This window comes from Sus scrofa, chromosome 1, assembly GCF_054392235.1.
Source record: "Sus scrofa isolate SSC_HxYL_T2T_F1_AM1 chromosome 1, Sscrofa_HxYL_maternal_Yorkshire_Landrace_v2.0, whole genome shotgun sequence".
In the NCBI taxonomy this organism is placed as follows: Eukaryota; Metazoa; Chordata; class Mammalia; order Artiodactyla; family Suidae; genus Sus; species Sus scrofa.
Genome location: NC_139383.1, coordinates 240,988,952 through 241,013,700, shown reverse-complemented (window position 1 = coordinate 241,013,700; position 24,749 = coordinate 240,988,952). Strand labels below are relative to the sequence as shown.

At 34.7% G+C, this 24,749-nt stretch overlaps 1 protein-coding gene across 4 annotated transcripts in view; it reads right to left on the bottom strand.

Moving 5' to 3' along the window:
- The window catches only part of VPS13A (vacuolar protein sorting 13 homolog A), a 261,965-nt gene that overhangs the window by 160,367 nt on the left and 76,849 nt on the right, over positions 1 to 24,749 (bottom strand). For all 4 annotated transcript variants that reach the window (XR_014822948.1, XM_021065108.2, XM_084988047.1 and 1 more), the window contains exons 23-26: positions 17,301 to 17,439; positions 7,818 to 7,899; positions 6,167 to 6,324; positions 5,616 to 5,772 (exon numbers count right to left, since the gene is read on the bottom strand). Coding sequence is in view for 3 of the 4 variants with exons in the window: in XM_021065108.2 (XP_020920767.2) it covers positions 5,616 to 5,772; positions 6,167 to 6,324; positions 7,818 to 7,899; positions 17,301 to 17,439 (536 nt within the window). In the remaining variant the exon portion in view is untranslated. The remainder of the gene's footprint in view (positions 1 to 5,615; positions 5,773 to 6,166; positions 6,325 to 7,817; positions 7,900 to 17,300; positions 17,440 to 24,749) is intronic.

Genomic DNA, 24,749 nt, shown 5'->3' with positions numbered 1-24,749 from the left:
ACAGGAACTCCGACTGTTTCTTGTAAAACTAAACATTTACTTACTATCAGACTCAACAGTTGTTGTGCTCCTTGGTATCCACCCAAAGGAACTAAAAACTTATGTCTAAATAGAAACTTGCATATGGATGTAAACTCAGAATTGGTAAAATGGAAGCAACCAATGTGTACTTGGGTACTTGAATGGATAAATACACTGTAGTACATCACATAATGGATTATTTTTCAGTGAACTATCAAGTCATGAAAAAACACAGCAGTAACTTAAATAACTATTCGTAACTGAAAGAAGCCAGTCTGAAAAGTCTGGCTACTATACAATTCCAACTATATGACAATCCAGAGAAGGCAAAACTGTGGACAAAATAAAAGCATGAGATCAGGGGAAGCCAAGAAAGGATGAATAGGTGGATCACAGAGGACTTTTAAGGCAATGAAACCACTGTGCATGATATGATATTGGATACATGTCATTATACAAATCCTTCAAATGCACAACACCACATTGAACCAAGTAAACAACAGACTTTGGATATAGTCTGTCAATGCAGGTTCATCAACTGCAACAAATGTAACCACAGTGGTGAAGAATAGTTATACTGGGAGAGGCTATTCATGTATAGGGATATAAGCGAAATCTCTGCATCAACTGTGCACTGAATTGTGCTCTAAAAATAACGTCTATTAAAATAATTTTAATGTCATCTCCATACATAATGTTCTTATGTGGCAACAGAGTATAATGAAATCAGACTAATGAATAATTTGCCTTTTGCTTTAATTGAGGTACAAATGACATAAAACAAAGTATTAGCTTCAGGTTTATAAAGGGATTCCTTATTAATATACATTGTGAAATGACAACCATAATAAGTTTCGTTAACATCTGTCCTCACACTTACTTAGAAAATTTTTTCTGTTGTTCCTGTTGTGGCACAGTGGAAATGAATCCGACTAGGAACTATGAGGTTGAGGGTTCAATCCCTGGCCTCACTTATTGATTAGGGATCTGGCGTTGCCACGAGCTGTGGTGTAAGTTGAAGATGTTGCTAGGATTTGGCGTTGCTGTGGCCCTGGTCCCGGCGTGGGCCGGCAGCAACAGCTCCAATTCGACTCCTAGCCTGGAAACCACCATGTGCTATGAGTGCAGCCCTAAAAAGGCAAAAAAAAAAAAAAAGAAGAAAAAATTTTCTTGTGGCGTTCCCATCATGGTGCAGCAGAAATGAATCTAAGAACTATGAGGCTGTGGGTTTGATCCCGGCCTCACTCAGTGGGTTAGGGATCCAGCGTTACCGTGAGCTGTGGTGTAGGTCACAGACATGACTTGGATCTGGCATTGCTGTAGCTGCCGGCTGCTACAGCTCCGTTTAGACCCCTAGCCTGGGAACCTCCATAGGCCATGGGTGCGGCCCTAAAAAGACCAGAAAATTTTTTCTTGTGATGAGTATTTTAAGATTTACTGTTTTAGCAACTTTCAAATATGCAATACAGTATTATTAACTATAGTTATCATGCTGTACTTTACATCTCTGGACCTATTTACTTTGTAAATTGAAGTTTGTACCTTTGAGCCCCCTCTACACATTTTGTGCAGCTCCTACCACCCTAGCCCTGGCATTGACCAGTCTGTTCTCTGCATTACTTTGGTGTTTTGTTCTGTTTAAGATTTCGTATGAGATCATATTGTGTCTTTCTCTATATGACTTATTTCACTTACAATAATGCCTTCGAGGTCCATTCATGATGTCACAAATGGCAAGATTTAATTGCGTTTTACAGCTGAATGGCATTGTATGATATCTATATACTACATCTTTATCCTTTCACCAATCAATGGACACTTGGGTTGTTTTCATATCTTTGCTATTGTGAATAATGCTTCAATGAATGTGAGGATGAACATATCTTTTCAAGTGAGTGTTTTTGCTTTCTTCAGATAAATACTCAGAAGTAGAACTTGCAGGTTAGATAATTCTACTTTTAGTATTTGAGGAATTTCAAATTTCAATACTGTTTTCTATACTGCCTGCACCAATTTACATTCTCACCAACTAAGCACAAGGAATCCCTTTTTCCAGATCTTCACCAACACTTTTTACTGCTTGTCTTTTTGATAACAGCCATTCTAACACGTGTGAGGTGATAGCTCATGGTCTTGACTGGCATTACCCTCATGATTAGTGAGTTGAGCATCTTTTAATGAACCTGTGGGCTGGTTTTATGTCTTCTTTGGAAAAATGCCTATAAAGATCCTCTGTTCATTTTTAAATTAGACTGTTTTTTTAATTGAGTTGTACGAGCTTTTAATTATTTAAGATATTAACACCTTATCATATATATGAATTACTATTATATAATCCTATGCCATAGAGTGCCTTTTCAGTTAGTTGATGGTTTCCTGTGCTACACAAAAGACTTTTAGTTTGATGTAGTCACATTTATTTTTCCTTTTATTGCCTTTGCTTGTGGGAATGAGAACCAAAAATCATTACCACAACCAATGTCAAGAAGCTGGCTATGTATTCTTCTAGAAGTTCTGGTTTCAGGTCTTACATTCATATCTTTAATCCATTCTGAGTTAATTTTTGTTTATGATATGAGATAGTAATGCATTTTCATTCTTTTGCATGTGGCTATCTCATTTTCCCAGCACAATTCAAAAAGACTACCCTCTCCTCAATGTATATTCTTGGTTCCTTTGTCATAAATTAATTGACCATGGATGTTTAGGCTTATTTCTGGACTCTCTATCTTGTTCCACTGACCACTGGGTCTCTTTTTATGCCAGTACCATGCTGATTAGACATCTATAGCTTTGTAATATAGTTAAAAATCAGGGAGCATGATGACTCCAGCTTTGTCCTTCTCAAGATTGCTCTGGCTATCTGGGGGTCTCTCATGTTTTCATATAAATGTTATAATTACTTGTTCTTGTTCTATGAAAAATGCCATTGGTATTTTGATAGAGATTGCATGGTATCTGTAGATTACCTTGGGTAGTATGGATATTTTAATAATATTAATTATTCCAGTTCATGAGATACACAGATCTTTCCATTTATTTGTGCCATCTTCAAATGCTTTCATCAATGTCTTATAGCTTTTAGTGGATAGGTCTTGTATTTCCTTGGTTAAATTTATTCCAAGGTATTTTGTCATTTTTGATGCAATTGTAAATTGAATTATTTTCTTAATTCAAATATTTCTGTTGATTTTGTATTCTACAACTTTAACAAATTTGTTTACTAGTCCTAACAATTTTTTGGTGGAGTCTTTGGAGTTTTTGTACACCTAATATTGTGTCTTCTACAATGTAGTGACAGTTTTACTACTGGGTCAATTAATAATTGAAAAAGAAATAAAAAATACTTTTAAGACAAATGAAAATAGAAATACAACATACCAAAAGCAGCAAAAGCAGTTCTAAGACAGAATAGCATAGATGCCTACTTTAAAAAATAAGAAAGCGCTCAAACAACTTTTACACCTCAAGGTGGAAAAAAAAACCAAAATTCAAAGTTAATAGAAGTAAAAAATAAAGAGCAGAGTAGAAATAAATGAAATAGAAACTAAAAAGAAAACAGTAAAGACTAATGTAACTTAACAGCTGGACAAAACTGACAAGCCTTTAGCTAGACTCGCCATGAAAAAGAAAGGGCTCAAACAAATATAATCAGTTATTAAGATGTAATAACTGATACCACAGAAACATAAAGACCCATACAGGACATATTTATATGTTAACAAATTGGACAACACAGAAGAAATGGATAACTTCTAGAAACAGATAACCTTCCAAAAGAGAATCATCCACAAATAAAAAATCTGAATAAAGCAATAACTTCTAAGGAAACTGAAACAAAACTGTCCAACAAACAAAAAATAAAAATTCAGGAACAGATGGCCTCACTGGTTAATTATATCAAAAACTTAAAGAGAACTAATACCAATCCATTCTAAAACACCTCCAAAAAAAGCAGAAGAGGAAGAACCACTTCCAAACTTATTTTATGAAGCCAGCATTACCCTGAAACCAAAACCAGACAAGGACACCACAAGAAAAGAAAATTATTGGTCAATATCTCTGATGAATATAGATGGAAAAAATCCTCAACAAAATATTAGCACACCAAATTTAACAATTCATTACAAGGCTCAAACACCATGATCTAGTGGGATTTGTTCCAAGGATGCAAGTATGATTCAATATCTACAAATTCATTGATAGGCCATTCTGACAAAATAAAGAATAAAAATCATACGATCATCTCAGTAGATGCAGAAAAAGCATCTGACAAAATTCAACATCCATTTAGGATAAAAACTTTTGCAGGATTAGAGGGAATGTATCTCAACATAATAAAGGTCATATGTAACAAGCCCACAGCTAAGATACTACTCCACAGTGAAAAGCTGAATGCTTTTCCTCTAAGATCAAGGACAAGACAAGGATGCTGACTCTTGCCACTTTTATTCAACATAATATTGGGAGTACTAGCCACAGCAATTAGACAAGAAAAAGAAATAAAAAGCATCCCATGGACAAATGAATGGTCTGTCTTAATATTCTGATGGAATTGATGAACCATTCAGAATTATGTTTCAAGGAAAAACCCCAAAATGTAAAGCAGAAAATAAAAATAACACTCTTCTGGCAGGTCCCATTGTGGCAAATGGAAATCAATCTGACTAGAATCCATGGGGATGAGGGTTCAATCCCTGGCCTCGCTCAGTGGATTGGGGATCCTGTGTTGCTGTGAGCTGGGGTGCAAGTGGCAGAATAGGCTTGGATCCTGCACTGCTGTGGCTGTGGTGTAAGCCAGCAGTTGTAGCTCTGTTTCGATCCCTAGCCTGGGAACTTCCATGTGCCAGGGGTAAGGCCCTAAAAAACAAAATCTATCTAGATATCTATCTCTACTAAATGTCTACTATAGCAAATATTTTCTAAGATATTATATAATTTATATGTTATGATTTGGGATATAAATTGTTTATGGTAGGCAGAATAATTATTTACCCCTCCCACAAGGATGTCCATGCTCTAATCCCCCCAAAATTATCTTAGTTTTTAAGAGTGGAAGCAATAAAATAATGAGACATTACAACATGAAAAGGTCTAATACCTCATAATGGTTCTAGTTTAAAAAACTATGTTCAAGGACCTAGAGAGGCCTATAGGCAAGAAGACTAGTCTTCACTTTAGAGGGAGCTAGAAAACATACTTAAATCACATGGAACTGAATTCTGCCAACACCTGAGTAAGCAAGGACAGATATCTTCCACTATAGCCTCCCAAAAGGCAGTCCTGTTGACATCTTGATTTTTGCCTGTTGAGACTTGTGTCAGACATCTGATCTCCAGAACTTTAATAAGTTCATGTTAAACTGCTACGATATCAATAGGAACTAATATAATATTAAAATTTAAATTATTTTCTTTCTACTCTAACCCCTACATTCCAAAGTATAATATGAAAGTTGAAGAGTAACTCGTGTTTTTTTGATAATATTTTATTAAATGTACTGACTGACTAAACATCTAGAGAATTTAAAACTCCCTAGAAGGTAATCAAACAATAAAATTAATTAATTCGTCATTTAAAACAGAGATTCTTACCGAAATATTCTGGGCATTTTAAGCAGACCTCTTTCAAAAAGGCATTTGCTTTCAAATCAAATGTTCTAAACTCAATGTCTGTGCCCAATCCTAAGACATCAATTTCTACCACAGGTACTTCACAATCTCCAACAGGGTGACAAAACTGAATAAAAACCTGGAGGAGAAAAAGAAACACCACTAGAAGTTTATGTGGATGATGATTACATATGGATTTGTGAAGCTTACATATGAAATGAATGATACGTATTTAAATTTTCAGAAAGATTTTATACACACACATACATATACAATCCACACACTGTACAATTATTTTCAATAAATATATACCAAATAACAATACATCTGAACCCTTATTTCCTGATTAAGGAAGTTAATCCTCAAAGAAAGGGGAGGGAGAACTGCAAAGGAACATCTAGATTCAGCTTAAATAGGATGAAAACAACATTGCTTATGAGTAATGAGACTATATAAATAAGCTGTGAATAGTGGAAATGACCAATGATTTAAATAAGCCATATTAATTTTATCATGGTACATATAATACATACCTCTGGCACTTCAAATCTTATTTTATACTCAATCATATTTTTTGAATAATCCAGCTTTTGAAGTTTTTTCTGTTGAGGATATTTAACGCTAGCTGGAAACTGAACAGGCTCTTCCAAGGGACTACATGGTGCATCAAAAAACTCCTCATCATCTGAATCTAAATATATCAGGACATTTTATAAGTCAATAATCAGAATGATTGATTTAATAATAATATTTTAATAATTTTTCTGAAATAAATATGAACACTAAAAAACTATTTCAAAAAAACCAAATGTAAGGATGAGAAAATAGAAAAGGATATAGAGATTATATCTGAAAGAATAACATTCTTGATGACAAAAATATGGAAAATTACAAAATGTAATCTTTAGCTTAATGAGCATCACCTTTAAAATCTCTAGTCTAAAAATTGCTAAGGAAAATTTTATAGCAAATGCCAATGTCAATCATTACATACATAATGAATACTCAAAGAAACACACTAATATGCTCACTCTACCTGGAAAGCAAAATAGCACTTAGTTACAAACTCTGCAGTATTAAAAGCAGAAGGCAGCCCCTGAAGTTTGAATGGAGAAACTGAAGTCAAGTGCTACTTCACAGGTATATGAATAAACAGGAATAAATATATGATAATAAAATTTCTACAACATGTTCTTAAAAAGACCCAAAATCCAGTAAAACCATTAAAAGAATGTTTAAAGCAAATTAAAACCATCTAAGAATATCCCTAAGAACATAAGGTTGAATTTACAGGAGATGATCGCCAAACATTTCCTCCCCTCCCTCCTGGCTACTCACTCACCCCAATCACTACACTGAAAGGAAAACATTCTCTACAAAACTGAGGATCAATGTGGCACTTTCTGTTATTTAACATTTAGCAATTTTTAAAGTTTTAAAAGGATAAAAACACATCCAATGTGGCCAACAAAAAGCATGTATTTCTTTTTTTTTTTGTCTTTTCTAGGGCCACACCTGCGGCACATGGAGGTTCCCAGGCTAGGGGTCCAATCGGAGCTGTAGCTGCCGGCCTACACCAGAGTCACAGCAACGCCAGATCTGAGCCACTTCTGTGACCTACACCACAGCTCATGGCAACGCCGGATCCTCGACCCACTGAGCGAGGCCAGGGATCGAACCCGCAACCTCATGGTTCCTAGTCGGATTTGTTAACCACTAAGCCATGATGGGAACTCCATATTTCTTAACAAAATATTTACCAGTTTTCATGTCAGAATGCACATACTAAGGCTTGATTTTTTTTTCCTTTAATAGCAAAAAAGGAAAATATAAAAAGTAAAAAAAAAAAAAAATTACTATAATGAAGATGTCCAAAAGCTAAGTAATATATTGTAAATTAGACACAAAGTTTCATGGGGTGTCTCAGATCACAATAGGATAAAGATATTAACTTACTAGCAGTCCTTGTGATTATGTGTTCAACTTTTATATACCAAAAAATCCCACTGCAAAAACAACTTTAAAGAACATCCAATTATGTTATGCTAAAAGAAATTCTGTGAAGTTTAGATAATATGCAAATATCTGCTACTGCCTAAAATTTTGTATGTGGTCTCAAAATGAAAATTACATTTCTAATATATTTATAGTGAAGAAAAATTTCCTAAAGTATTTTCATTTTACCATCTTCAACACATGGAATTTCCAAGACAGGAATTCTTTTCTGTGAGAGCTGTGATGTTCCCAAAGATGTGGATCTTTGAATCTGGAAGAAAAATTAATTCATTGTCTATTAGCTCAAACTTTTATTCTAAGTTCTAAGACAATTTTGACAGCACACACACACACCCCTCAATCTGAATTAACTGGAAAACACATAGTCTGAATTAGAAAAGTAATCTGTAAAATGTAGGCTTAGAGAAGTGCTTTTACAATTTCAAGGCTAAGTATAAATTACAGAATCATTGTTATAATCATTTCCTTGTTGACAGACTTCGTAGAAAGAAATCTTTAAACACATCTGAAGGTCTTACTAAATAAGGAAGCCAACTCTAGGATATCCATGAGGAACAACCAAAAGCCTCAAAATTTAAAGACTCTGTAGCTGAGGAGTTTGCAGTTTCATTTGTAATTTTTTAAAAGATATTTTAGGAGTTCCCGTAGGGGCTCAGAGTAAATGAATCTGACTAGCATCCATGAGAAGGGAGATTTGATCCCTGGCCTCGTAGAGTGGGTTAAGGACCTGGTGTTGCAATGAGCTGTGGTGTAGGTCACAGATGCAGTTTGGATCTGGTGTTGCTGTGGCTGAGGTATAGGCCAGGAGCTGAAGTTCCGATTAGACCCCAACCTAGGAATCTCCATATGCCATGGGTGCATCCCTAAAAAAACAAATAAATAAATTTTTTTTTAAAAAAGCTATTTTAGTAAATTTATTTTTACTTTTTTATTGTTCTGGGAAATATAGTATACATTTTTAAAAATTGATATATTTTATTTACTTGTTTTTAACCACCAGTGATTGATTCTCTAAGTAACACATCATTTAACTTGTTTCTTTCTAAACTTGGAAAAAAAAGCACTAAATTACATACATTTTCCTGTGAACATTCTTCTACGAAATATTCTCTAAAATTTATTCCATATTGACAGTTTACTCATTCTCACTGCTATATATTGCACCACATTGATAAATAAACCACTATTTATTTTTTCCATTACACTGTTGGTAAATATTTGTACTGATAACAGATTTTTGCTTTTACTCACATTTTCACGATAAGCATCCCTGAACATAGGAGCTCACATGTAAGATTTTCAAAGACATATGCACCAAGCGTTTCCAACACATTGTACTACGCCAGCAGTATATTAGTTTGTACGGCTCCACTTCCTCATGAATGCTTAGTGTTTACAGACATTTTGTTATTTTTCAATACATATACATATATATATTTTAAGGCCACACTCACAGCATATGGAAGTTCCCTGGCAAAAGACAGAATCCAAGGACAACCTATGCTGCAGCTGCTGCAACAATGGGTTCTTTAACACAACATGAGGGGCTTGGGATCGAACCACACCTCTGCAGCAGTCTACTGTGTCACAACGAGAAACCCCACAGACATTTTAAATGTTGCCATTCTCACTGGCAATCTCATCTTAGTTTTAATTAGAATTTCACAAATATATAACAGATACATATCATATCATAGGTTCATGGGTTCGTGTTTGTTCTTCTCTGAATTCCTTTGGGGGAAACCTTTTTTGAAATATAACCTACTGCATATGAGCACGTAACTGAAAGTATAAATAAAACTAAACAAATTTCAAAAAGAGAACACACCCATGTAACCAAAATTGATCCAGGAACAGAAAATTACCAGCAATTCTGAAAACTCCCTCACGCTCATCAGGCTTACCTCCAAAAGCTATTCTGCCCCAATTTCTACATTCATTAAAGAATGAATTTTTTTTGTTTTTAGCTGCCCCAGAGCATATGGAAATTTTTCATACCTACATTCCATTAAAGAATGATTTTATTTCTTTTTTTGGTCTCCATGCAGCAAACAGAGTTCCTGGGCCAGGAAACTGATCAGAGCCGCAGTCGTGACCTAAGCTACAATTGCAGCAACACCAGATCCTTAACCCACTGTACCAGGTCAGGGATCAAATCTGTGTATTAGTGTTCCCAAGATGCTGCTGATCCATTGCACCACAGTGGGAACTCCCACTAAAGAATGATTCTGTTTTTTATTTTCCTGATGAGTAATAAAACTGAACACATTTTAACATGCCTATTTGCTTATTTCTTACTGGACGCTTACTGGATTCAAAATACACATTTTGAATACGTATATTCAAATTTATATATATTTTGGATAAAGTCTGTTGGGAGTTGTATGTGTTGTAAATATTTTTTCCAATTGGATGGCTAGACTTTTTCACTTTTAACAGTGTCCTTCAAAAGGCAGACATTTTGAATTTCATAAAGTATAATTTATTTTATTCAGTCTTTTTCAAATGAAATATGGTATTAGCTATAGGTTTTTCCTAGATTGACTGGGCTCCCTTATATTCCTAGCTTGTTAGGAGCTTTTATCATAAAGAGTTGTTGGATTTGGTCAATACTTTTTCTTTTTCTACTGAGACGATCATACTTTTTAAAAATCCTTTATTCAATAATGTGCTTAACAATACTGATTAGTGAAGCATTTTTTTGCTTTCATGGGGTAAATGCATTTGCTATTTTAGTATATTATATTGTGTTTTTGAAATATCATACTACTTGATTGTAATATCTGCTAAGTATGTTAATAAACTTGTAGGTCTATCATTTTCTTCTGATTTCTTTATCTGATTACAACAGCAGAATAACACATTCAAAGAAATAAAGAGAGGCCAATGTATAGACGAAATTAGCAGAAACAGTTCAGGAAGAAGTACAGGTATTAGACTTATTGCAAAATGTTTTTATAATAAACTGTCTTAAATGTTCTCAAAGAGCTAAAAAGAACCACTGAGAAAGAGCTAAAGGATACAAGGAAAATAAATATCACAACAAATGGAAAATATCAATGAAGAGACAAATTATTTTTTAAAAAAATAAAAAAAACTATAAACATGAAAAGTATGATAACTGAAAAACTAGAGAATTTCAGTATCAACTATAATTAGAAACCACTGCACCATGGGTGCAGTGAACCATGCACCCCATGTTCAGTGCAGCACTACTTACAATAGCTAAGACATGGAAGCAAATGTCCTAAATATCCATCAACAGAGAAATAGGTAAAGAAGATACGGAACATACATACATGGATTATTATTCAGACATTTAAAAAGAAGGAAATAATGCCATTTGTAGCAATATGGATAGACCTAGAAATATCATACTGAGTGAAGTTACTCAAAGACAAATATTACATGACATCACTTATATGTGAAATCTAATATAAATGATACAAAAGAACTTCTTTATAAAACAGAAACAAACACAGATTTCAAAACCAGTCTTATGGTTACATAGGTGAAACCACTGGGGGGAGGTACTAGGAGGGTGGAAATAACATATACACACTACTGTATAAAATAGATAATTAAGAAGAACCTACTGTATAGCACAGGAAAATCTATTCAATAGTTTGTAACAACCTATATGGGAAAAAAGAATTGATATATTTACATGTGTAACTGATTCAAAACAAATACAGCACTGTAAATCAACTACACTCCAATAAAATTTTTAATTAAAAAAAGAATTTCAATATCAGAGTTGAGCTATCAAAAGAATCAGTGAACATGAAGATAGATTAATCAAAATTATAAAAAGAAAAGAACAGTCAATACAATCAAAGGGACGTGTGGGACATCACAAAGTGAATCAATATATGCATTATGAGAATAACCACAGGAGACAAGAAAGGGCCAAAAGAATATCTGAAAAAATATCCAAAAATGCCCTGAAATTTGATGAAAGACATACAACTTAAAAACTCAAGTTCAATGAATTCAAAGTAACATACACTCAAAGAGATCCGCACCAAAACATATTATAACTAAACACTTGAAAGACAAAGTCAGACACTTGAAAGCAACAAGAAAAGTGAGTTACCACATACAAGGAATCCTAAAAAAATTAACAGTTAATTTCTCAGCAGAAACCATGGAGGCCAAAAGGTAATGGAATGGTATATTTAACCTGCTGAGAGAAAAGTTAATCAAGAATTTTATCTCTGGCAAAACTGTACTTCAAAAAATGGGAGAGAAATTAATATGATGCCAGACAAACAACAGCAGATGTGTGCTACCATCATACTTGCCCAAGAAGAAATGCCAAAGAATCCTTCAGGTTGAAGTAAAAGAACACTAGATAATAAATGAAACCGATATAATGAAAAAGATCTATAGTAAAGATCTATAGTAAATACATCAATATAAAGGAGGTATTGTATTTTTAGTTCACAACCACACTTTTTATTTTCTACACACTTAAAAGAAAAACATAAAAATAACTATATTTATGTTACTGAGCTCACAAAGTACAAAGAGGCAACCTGTGACACCACCTTAATGAGAGGAGTGCAGAGCTGAACTAGAGAAGAGTTTCTGCATGATACTGAAGTTAAGTTGATATCAATTCAAAACACAATTTTATATATTTAAAATGTTAATGTAGCAACCTTTAGAAAATATCTATCTAAAAGTATATACAAAGATATTAGAAAGACATCAAAACAGGTTAACTCCAAAAAATCAGCTAAGCAATAATAGGCATTAAAAGAGACAATGTGAGACAAAAAGTATAGGACACACAAAAAAACGAATAGAAAAATGGCAGAAATAAGTATTTCTTTATCAGTAATTACTTTATATGTCACTGGACTGAACCATCCAATCGAAAAGCACATAAGGACAAACTGTATAAAAGAAAATATAATCCAAATCTATGCTGTCTACAGGAGACTCACTTTACACCCAAAAAGAAATATAGATAAAAAGTGAAAGGGAGAAAAAAAATTCAATGAAATGTGTAATCACAACAGAGGTTAAATTTATTTCTAAATTTAAATTTATTTAAAATTTATTTCTAACAAAAGATATTAAACACGGAATTCCCATTGTGGCTCAGTGGAAATGAACCTGACTAGCATCTGTGGGCTTGCAGGTTCAATTCCTGGCCCTGCTCAGTGGGTTAAGGATCCAGAATTGCCACGAGCTGTGGTGGCTCAGATCTGGCATTGCTGTGGCTGTGGCATAGGCCAGAAGCTGAAACTCCCATCTGACCCCTAGCCTAGGAACTTCCATAAGCCCAGAGTGTGGCCCTCAATTAAAATAGAAAGATATTAAATAAAAAATTGTAACACAAGACAAAAAGGTCCTCATAAATAACAAAACGGATAATTCATTATGAAGATAATAACAATTATAAACATATATACACCAAAAAAAAGTCCTAAAATATGTAAATAAAATAATAACAGAAGAGAAATAGAAAGCTCTACAGTAGTTGGAAAATTTAATATGCCCCCTTTTAATAAAGAACAGAATATCTCAAAAGAAGATCAATAAGTAAATAAAGAATTAAAGAACACTAGACACCAACTAGACATAACAGACATACATAGAACATTCCAGTCAACAGGAGCAAATTACATATTCTTCCCAAGTACATGTACAATATATTCCACAGTTGACCATGTGGGAGGTCACATGTTAAAAATTTCAAAAGTGTAGAGTTCCCATCCTGGCTCAGCAGAAACGAATCTGACTAGTATCCAGGAGGATGCAGGTTCGATACCTGGTCTTGCTCAGTGGGTTGAGGATCCAGCGTTGCTGTGAGCTATGGTATAGGTCATAGACACAACTTGGATTCCAAGTTGCTGTGGCTGTTTTATAGGCCGGTGGCTACAGCTCCAATTTGACCCCTAGCCTGGGAATTTCCATATGCCATGGGTGAGGCCCTCAAAAGAAAATAAAAAAATTTAAAGAGTGAAATCATCTAAGTATCTTCTCCTACCACAATGAAATCAAGCTAGAAATCACTAAGAGAAAGGAAACTGGAAAATTCATAAATAAACAGAAATTTAAAAAAAAAAAAAAAACTTTGAAAAAAATCAGTGGATCAAAGGGAAAACAAAAACAAAAATTCATCATATGAAAAAATATAAAATACCTTGAAATCAGTGCTCAGAGGGAAATTTACTGCTATAAAAGCATACATTAAAATAGAAGACAAGGGTTTTTCATTGTGACTCAATGGGTTAGGAACCTGACACAATGTCCGTGAGGATGCAGGTTCAATCTGGGCCCTTACTCAGTGGGTTAAGGATCTGGAGTTGCCGCAAGCTGCAGCGAAGGTTGCAGATGTAGCTTGGGTCTGGCATCACTGTGGCTATGGTGTAAGCTGGCAGCTGCAGCTCAGATTTGACCCCTAGCCCAGGAATTTCCATATGCATATGGTGCAGGCACAAAAAGAAAAGAAAACAGAAGATAGATTTCAATTTAAAAATCTCACTTTATACTTCAGTAGCTAGAAAATGACAGAGCTAAATGAAAAGCTAGCAAAGATAAAGAAAAATAAAAGTTTAGAGCAGAGATAAATGAAATAGTACAGAGAAAAACAACAGAATTAACAAAACCAAGTTAGTTCTTTGACAAAATTGATCAAACTGACTAATCTTCAGCTAGACTAAGACAAAAAGAAAAAACATAGGTAACTAAAATTAGAAATCAAAGTCATGACAACCAACCTTACAGAAATAAAAAAGATTATCAAGAATAATATGAAAAATTTAGGCCCAGGAATTGAATATCCTAGATAATGGACAAATGCCAAGAAAGACATGAATTAACTGACTCAAGAAATAACAAAAACTCTGAACAGATTTATAATTAAAGAGATTAAAACAGTAATCAAAATCTCCCTAAGAAAGAACAGTCAGAAGGCTTTGGTGGTTAATTTTACCACCACTCAATAAAGAATTAAAAATTTCATTAACAACTCTTCAAATAAATGGAAGAGAACACCCCTAACCCATTCTCTTTGGCCTAATAACAAAGCTGAGCAAATACACCATGCACACACAAAAAAAACTAGAGACTAATATAACTTAGGAATGTAGACACAAAAATCCTCAACAAAATAACAGTAACCAAACCAAACCAAAAAGGGATATACATCACAGTGTTCCCATCGTGGCTCAGCGGAAACAAATGTGACTAGCATCCATGAGGATGCAGGTTCAATCCCTGGCCTTGCTCAGTGGGTTAAGGATCTGGCATTGCCATAAGCTGTGGTGTAGGGCATAGATGTGGCTCGGATCCTGCGTTGCTGTGGCTGTGGCATAGGCCAAGCAGCTATAGCTCTGATTCGACCCATAGCCTGGGAATCTCCACATGCCATGGGTACAGCTCTAAAAAGCAAAAAAAAAAAAAAAAAAAGGATACGTATCATAACCAAATGGAACCTATCCCAGAAAGCCAAAGGTAACTCAACATAAAAAAATAATTATTATAAAACACCACATTAATAGAGTGAAAGAGAAAAGACCACACGATGTCTCAATTGAGGCAGAAAGAACATATGACAAAATTCACCCTCAATTCATAAGAACAAAAAAATATGTATATACATGTAAAGAAGAGCTTCCTTAAAGTGGTAATCAGTGTTTAGTAAAAAATCAAAACTAACATCCTACTCAATGGTGAAAAACTGAAAGCTTTCCCACTAAGATGAGAAAAAAGACAAGGGCACTTTTACTAATGCTATCCCACATTTACTAAAGTTCTAGTCAGAACAGTTACTTAAGGAAAAGTAATAAAGGCTTACAAATTGAAAATAAATAAAACTATATTTAGTTTCAGGTGATATGATCCTACACAGAAAAAATCCCACAGAATCCACAAAAACAATACAAAAACTACCAATGCTAAAAAATTAGTTCAGCAAAGCTGCAGGATAGCAGATTAACATAAAGATCAGTTGTGTTTTGATGTATCAGCAATGAACATCAAAAAGGGAAATTTAGGAAATAATTCCATTTATAACAGCATCAAAAAGAATAAGCTGTCTGAAGCAAGGAACTGAAAAACTTGCACATTGAAAAGTATAACCCATTTATAAAAGAAATCAGATGTGACTGAATGAAAATCTCTCACCCTGTGTTGACAAACTGCAAGACTTAATATTTTGAACTTGGAAACACGAACCAAAGTGATCTACAAAGTCAAAGTAATTTTAATCAAAATGCCAACTGCGTTTTTTGCAGAAATGGAAAGCCAATCCACAAATTCATAGGAAATTTCAAGTCTCATGAATAACTTAAACAATCATGATACAGGAGGGATAAAAGCAGAGGACTCACATTTACCAATATCAAAACCTAGTACATAGCTACAGTAACTGAAACAGTATGATTCTGACATGAGGATAGACATACTCATTGATTTCATATTCATGGAAAAGAATGGAGAGTTCAGATATACATCTATAAAACTATGACCAAATGGTTTGTTTTGTTTTATTTTGCTTTTTAAGGCTGTATCCAAGGCATATGGAAGTTTCCAGGCTAGGAGCTGCAGCTTCCAGCCTATACCATGGCCTAAGCAACTTTGGATCTGAGCCGTATATGCAATCTACACCACAGCTCACAGCAATATCAGATCCCCGATCCACTGAGTGAGGCCAGGGATTGAACCCGCATCCTCGTGGATACTAGTCAGATTCATTTCCACTGCACCACAATGGGAATTCCAGACCAAATGTTTTTTGATAACAGTGCCAAGTCTACTCAATTCATACTGAATCATCATAAAAAAGAAAAAGTTGAGTTCTCTTGTGGCACAGCAGGTTAAAGATCTGGAACTGGCACTGCAGCAGGTGGGGTTGCTGTTGTGGCACTAGTTTGATCCCTGGCCTGGGAAGTTTCACATGCTGTGGGTGTGGCCAAAAAAAAATAATAAAAGGCAGATCTGTACGTGCTAATACGTAAATATCTCTAAGATATATAACATATATATACACACATGATAATAATGGTTAAAAGATACAGTTTCAAAATAAGAATAATGATCCGATTTATATAAATTTTAAGAACATAAGAATATATATAAATATATGTATGTACACACACACACATATACACACAAAGACACATATATTTGTATTTATGTGTACTAGTATATTCTCTAACATTTTCGGAAAACCAGAGAAGCAGTAGTTAACCACTGAGAAGAGGAACTGGAGAAGTGATGAAAGGTACACTTATTTCATACATTTCTTTACTACTTGCACCTTTTACTATTTTATCATTTTTCTATTTGAAAATGTAATTTAAAAAAAATCTTTTAAAGACGAATTAGAGTACCTGCTTTGGGATAGTGGTTAGTTAAGTATATGACTAGAGCAGCTCAGGTCAGGTTCAATCCCCAGCCTGGCACAGTGAGTTAAAGGATCTGGCAATGCTACAGCTGCAGCTTGGGACACATCTGTCGTTTGGATTCAATCCCTGGCTCAGAAACTTCCATATGCCACAGGTGCAGCCATTAAATATATATATATATAAAAGATGAATTGTTTTATCCAAAATTTCTATGGTTGTTACAAATACATTTGCCTGTGGAATTTCTTTTTTAATTCATGTTTTCATTAACTTGAAAATATATTACCTGAGATTGTTTGACAGGGACATGTACTTCAGTTGCAGGTGGAGGTTTAGGTATGCTTTCAATCAGTTCCAAAATCCCTTGCAGTTTTTTATCTGATATTTGTAAAGAAACCAGTGGTAAGTTTCCAAAAATCTTGAATCTGTTTGAAAAAAACAGAAATAATTATAAAAAGATGGCTTAAATTATCAAAAGATGACTTAAATTCCAAAAATAAACAAATGTGATTTCAAGTGCTAAAAATTATCCACATAGTCCATGGCAGGTAACTTATCCCACAATCTACATTCAGATTTCCATCATTTTACCTTATTGACCAGTCTCACTGGATGAAGAGACGTCATTTTTCAAAGGCTTATTTTTTATTTTTACTATGTTTATTATCCCTCTCATACTTTACCAATGCCAATTGCCAATTACTATTTATCCAGTGTTTATTACAGACAGGCATTAAGGAAAGCATTTGATATGCATTCTCATAAATAATTCTCAAAGCCTATGAGGCAGACAACCTATTTTGGTCTCTTGTTTCTTTCAGGTTCCCATATGCATTTTGTTCCTATCAGAAAATTAAGACTGGCAAGTACAAATAACTTATCCAAAGGATTATACTTTTAACATCAGATTTAAAAATTAGATCTGACAGAAAAATCATAATCATATAAAAAGATGCTTGGTTTAAAATAAAATCCAATGTCCATTCACAATAATTCTAAGTAAACTAGAATAAAGGCGAACTTTCTCAACTTCTTAATGGGTATCTGAAAAACCTACAACATCACACCTAATAGTAAGAAACTCAGTGTTTTTCCATCATGATTAGGTACAGAAGCAAAGATGTCCCTCTTACTATTCCTTTTTTTTTCACCACTCTTTTCAACATCACACTGGACATCCTTACCAATAGGATGCAGTAAGGCAAGAAAAGAAAAATTATACAGACCGATCAAGAACACATAAAAGTGTCTTTGCTCACAGAGACATGATCATCTATGTAAATTATCCAGAAAAAAATTACTGAAACTAATAAGCCAATACAGCAAGGCAGCAAGATATAAGGTTAGCATATAATACTAAATTGCTTTCCTATATGCCAAAAATGGACAAGTGTAATCTGAAATTTAACACACAACAGCATTTATATTAGCACAAGAAAGCAATACTTAAATATAAATCTAACAAAATGAGTACAAGATACATATAAGGAAAAAATAAAACTGTGATGAATAAAATTTAAAAAGAACTAAATAGTTATTCCACATTCAGGAACAGGAATATGCAGTATTATTAAGACATTGGTTCTTTTTAAATCGATCAATGTAACCACAATCAAAATCCCATCAAAGTTATTTAATGGATACCGACAAAATGATGTGAAAGTTTAGAGAGGCCAAAGACCCAGAATAGTCAACATGATATTGAAGAAGAGCAAAATCAGAAGACTGACATTCCCTGACTCAAGACTTACTGTAATGGTACTGTAAGCAAGACACTGCTATTAGCAAAAGAACAGACAGATTAGTGGAACAGAACAAAGGAACAGAATAGAGAGCTCAGGAAAAGATCTCCATAAATATAATGTACTAAATCTTGGACAAAGGAGCAAAGGGAAAATAACAGAGTGAAAACATTCTCTTCAACAAATTGTGCTGGAACAAATATCCATGTGCAAAAAAAATTAATTTAGACACAGGCCTTGTATCCTTCACAAAAGCTAAATACAAAGGCACAATTCATGAAAGAAATAACTTTCATTAAAATCTTCTGCTCTACAAAAGACAACATCAAGAGAATTAGAAGACAAGCACAGAGTGGGAAAAAAAATATTTGCAAAAACTCCATCTCATGAAGGACTATTACCTAAAAATGTACCAAAAATTCTTAAAATTCAACATTAAGAAGACAATCTAGTTGAAATATGGGCCAAAGATCTCAGACACCTCATCAAAGAGGATATACAGACAGCAAATAAGGAAAGATATTCCATATAATGTATCATCAGGAAAATCAAAATCAAAATAAGAATAATGACATACTGCTACACACCTACTATACTAAGCAGGAATATTGACAATACCAAATAATGGCAAGGATGTGAAACACCAAGACCTCACAATCACTGCTGTTGTAAATGCAAAAGGGTACAGCCACTTTGGAAGACAGTCTCGGCAGTTTCTTTTAAAACTAAAGATACTATTACCATTTGATCCAACAACTATGCTTCTTGATATTTACCCTAAGAAACTTAAAGTTATATCCCCACAGAAACCTGCATATGACTATTTATAATAGTTTTATTCATAATTTTACATGATTAAAGTTTATGCACAAAAACTTTATATTCCAATTTTATAGCCAAAACTTGGAAGCAACCAAGATATCATGCAGTAGGTGACGGATAAACAAACTGTGATATATCAGATAATGGAATATTATTCGGTGCTAAGAAATGAGCCAACAAATCATGAAATAACAGGGAGGAATCTTAAATGTGTATCACTAAGTGAAAGATGCCCATCTGAAAAGCTTTTAGGAGTTCCCGTCGTGGCACAGGGGAAACGAATCTGACTAGTATCCAAGAGGATGCAAGTTTGATCCCTGGCCTTGCTCAGTGGATTAAGGATCTGGCATTGCCGTGAGCTGTGGTGTAGGTCACAGACATGGCTTGGATCCCAAGTTGCTGTGGCTGTGGCATAGGCCAGCAGCTGGAGCTCCGATTCAACCCCTAGCCTGGGAACCTCCATATGCCCGGGGTGCAGTCCTAAAAAGCAAAAAAATAAAAATAAAAATAAGTTGAAAAGCTTTTATCCTCTACAATTCCAACTACATGAGATTCTGGAAAGGGCAAAACTATGGACACAGTAAAAAGATCCGTGCTATCCAGGGCTAGAGTGTGACGGGGAAAGGTGAACAGATTTTTAGTGCAGTGAAAATACTCTACACGATATACACTATATGATACATAATGATGGATACATGTTATGCATTTGTCCAAACCCAATCAATGTATAACACCAAGAGTGAACCATAATGCAAATTGTAGACATTGGGTAGTTATGATGTGTTAATGTAGGTTTAACAATCTAACAAACATACCATTCTGGTGGGGAAGACTATGCTTGGGTGGATTCAGGGAATAAACGGGAAATCTCTGTAGCTTCCTACCAATTTTTCTGTGACCCTAAAACTGCTGCAACATGAAAAAAATCTTGGGGAGTTCCCATCATGGCGCAGTGGAAACGAATCCAACTAGGAGCCATGAGGTTGCAGATTCAATCCCTGGCCTCGCTCAGTGGGTTGGGGATCTGGGGTTGCTGTGAGCTGTGGTGTAGGTTACAGATGCGGCTCCTATCTGGCATTGCTGTGGCTGTGATGTAGGCCAGTGGCTACACCTTCGATTTGATCCCTAGCCTGGGAACCTCCATATGCCATGATTGCAGTCCTAAAAAGACAAAAAAAAAAAAAAAAAACTTTACAAAGTAATAATAATTTTCAAAGAGACTGATACTGGTTTCATTAACATTTCATTAACGTACCTAAACTTCTTTTAAATTTTTAAAAACATGCCAGCTGAACAACTGAAGATGATGGGTGCCATAATACTACCTACCAAATAAGAGAGGATTTGCTTTTACTTGCCTTAAACTTTTTCAAGCTCACACTTCAAAGGAAGTTGCCTGATACTTACATAGTCCCAGGATTTTATATAATATCATATTCACTTTATGCTGCTCACAACTTACAAAACTGAAATCAAATGCTTCTCAGATTTCCTCTTTCTAAAGCATAGCTTCTGCCTGTGATTATTTTAAGCATATTTCTCTGGTCCTAATTTATAGCCATTTTAGTATCATAAGAATGCTAGCACAAATGGTTTTCTGTTATCTTTTCCCTTTTACTGGTTATGTTTGGTTATAATACACTAAACTAGAATCTGGCAAACTTTGGCCATGGATTAATCTAGCCTGCTGCTTATTTTTGTAAATAAAGTATTAATACTTTATTTTTGTAAATAAAGTATTATTGGAATACAGCCATGCCCACTCACTAAGTACTGTTTATAGCTGCTTTCATGCTAGAACAGCAGAGTTGAGTAGCTATGAAAGACAAGACAACTTCAAGCCCCAAATATTTACTACCTGGCCCTTTTTATAGAAAAAGTTTGCTGACTATTACACTGGATGAATCTCTCATATTCTTGCATTCAATTATCTGTCTATATATAGACATTTTAATCAGCTATTTTAATTCCTGTCATGCTATACATAGTCCCTGAATTATAGAACATAAATTTTCCCTAATCAAATACTGATAGAATAGTCTAAGCAAGGTAAGTTAGTCATTTCTTCTCTCAGAGTAATATCACCCCCTTTTTTTCTGGTACCCCATAACATCCTAGATCTAGCATAATTATCAAGTAAAATGCTGAAAATATCTATTCCAATCACATGTTTACAAAAGGAAATCACATACTTCTTTGTCCTTTCTCACATACTGTCAAACTTTACAAGTAATGTCAGACAATAGTAAGAGGCAGGGAGGACATTTGGGAAGGAACCCAAAGAACCTAAAAACCTTATACCTAAAAATCAACCTATACCTAATGCTGGATTATAAAAAAAAACAGCAAACTATGTAGAATCTCTTTCTTTCCTTCTTTCTTTTTCAAACCAAGTTCCTGGCATTGCTCTGCCTTAAGACTCTCAGATTCTGCTTTGATTTTCTCTAATACTTAGTAAACTACATAATGCATCCTAGAGAACTGAGTCATTATAACTGAAAAGTGTAGGTTTTTCATAGAATTAAACTAGAAATCAGAAGAATGAAAAATGTAAAATTACAAATACGTAGAAATTAAATAATACATTGTTAAATAACGAGTCAAAGAAGAAGTTACAAGGGAAAAAAAAATTGAAAATGATAACGTAACATACCAAATTTATAGAATTTAGCAAAAGCCATGCTGAGGGAAATTTATAGTTGTAAATACTTCTATTGAAAAAAAAAAGTGGAATCTGAAAAAAGGACACAATGAACTTCTTTGCAGACTTTGAAAAAACTTATGGTTTCCAAAGGAGACAGTTTGGGGAGTGGGGGGATACACTGTGGGTGTGGGATGGAAATCCTATAAAACTAGATTGTGATCATCACGGTACAACTATAAATGTAATAAATTCACTGAGCAATAAAAAAAAAGAAAAAATATATATCAAATCAACAACCTAACTTTCTAGTTCCTACTGAGTGAGGCTCAGCAGTAACAAACCCAATGAGTATTGATCCCTGGCCTCACTCAATGGGTTAAGGATCCAGCACTGCCATAAGCTGTGGTATAAGTCCCAGACATGGCTCAGATCTGACATTGCTGAGGCTGTGGTGTAGGCAGGAAGCTGTAGCTCCAATTCAACCCCTAGTCTGGGATTTAAAATCCATATGCCAAGGGTGTGGCCCTAACAACAACAACCAAAAAAAAAAAACCTAACTTTACACCTTATAGAACTAAAAAAGGAGCAAACTAAAGCAAGTTAGCAGAGGTGAGGAAATAAAAGATGAGAGCAGAGAGAAAGAAAATAGAGAATTGAAAAACAAAAGAAAAAATGAAGAGTTGGTTCTTCAAAAAGATGAACAAAATTGAAAAACCTTTAGTTAGACTGAGATAAAGACAGAAAAGACTCGATTAAAATCAGAAATGATGGGGGGACATCACCACCAATTCTACTGAAATTAGAAAGATTTTATGCCAGCAAACTGGATAACCTAGATAAAGTCAACAATTCCCAGAAATACACACCTATCAACACCGAACATTGAAAAAAATCTAGAGAGACCTATAACTAGTATGGAGAACGAATTGGTAATCAAAAATCTCCCAACAAATAAAAGCCCATATTCAGATGGTTTCACTTGTGCTTCTACCAAACATTTAAAGAAGAATCAACACACATTTTTCTCAAACTCTTCCAAAAAACTGAAAAGGAATGCTTCCTAACTCACTTTAGGGACAGCATTACTCTGACACCAAAATCAAACAAAGATACTACAAGAAAACTATAGACCATTATCCCAGATAAACAATGATACAACAATTCTCAATAAAATACTAGCAAACAAAATTCAATAGCACAATCAAAGTATTATACACCAAAACCCAGTAGGGTTTACTCCTGGAATGTAAGAATGGTTCAACATATGAAAACAGATCAATAAATCATATTAACAAAAAGAGGAGAGAAAGAACTCAACCAAAATTATAAATGAAAAAGGAGAAGTCACAACAGATATTGCAGAAATACAAAAAACCATAAAAGAATACTACGAATAATTATATGGCAACAAATTAGACAATCTGGAAGAAATGGACAATCTTCTAGAATCTTACAGCCTGCCAAAACTGAATCAAGCAGAAACAGACCAACTGAACAGACCGATCACTAGAAATGAAATTGAAGAGGTCATAAAATCACTCCCTACAAATAAAAGTCCAGGACCAGATGGCTTCACAGGTGAATTCTATCAAACATATAAAGAGGAATTGGTGCCCATCCTCCTTAAACTCTTTCAAAAGGTTGAAGAAGAAGGAATACTCCCAAAGACATTCTATGAGGCCACCATCACCCTCATTCCAAAACCAGACAGAGATACCACCAAAAAAGAAAACTATCGCCCAATATCTTTGATGAATATAGATGCAAAAATTCTCAACAAAATCTTAGCCAATTGAATCCAACAACATACCAAAAAAATTATACACCATGACCAGGTAGGGTTCATCCCAGGTTCACAAGGATGGTTCAAAATACGCAAATCAATCAACATCATACACCACATTAACAAAAGTCAAAAATCATATGATCATCTCAACAGATACAGAGAAAGCATTTGACAAAGTCCAACATCCATTCATGATCAAGACCCTCGCCAAAGTGGGTATAGAGGGAACATTCCTGAACATAATCAAAGCCATTTAGGATAAAACCCACAGCAAATATAATACTCAATGGGGAAAAACTGAAAGCCTTCCCACTCAAATCTGGAACAAGACAGGGATGCCCACTCTCACCACTGCTCTTCAACATAGTTTTGGAAGTCCTAGCCACAGCAATTAGACAAACAAAAGAAATAAAAGGCATCCAGGGAGTTCCCATCATGGCGCAGTGGTTAACGAATCCGACTAGGAACCATGAGGTTGTGGGTTCGATCCCTGGCCTTGCTCAGTGGGTTAAGGATCCAGCGTTGCAGTGAGCTGTGGTGTAGGTTGCAGATGTGGCTTGGATCCCGCGTTGCTGTGGCTCCTGCGTAGGCTGGCGGCTACAGCTCTGATTAGACCCCTAGCCTGGGAACCTCCATATGCTGCGGGAGCGGCAGAAAGACCAAAAAAAATAAATAAATAAATAAAAATAAAAGGCATCCAAATAGGAAGAGAAGAGATCAAACTGTCACTGTACGTGGACA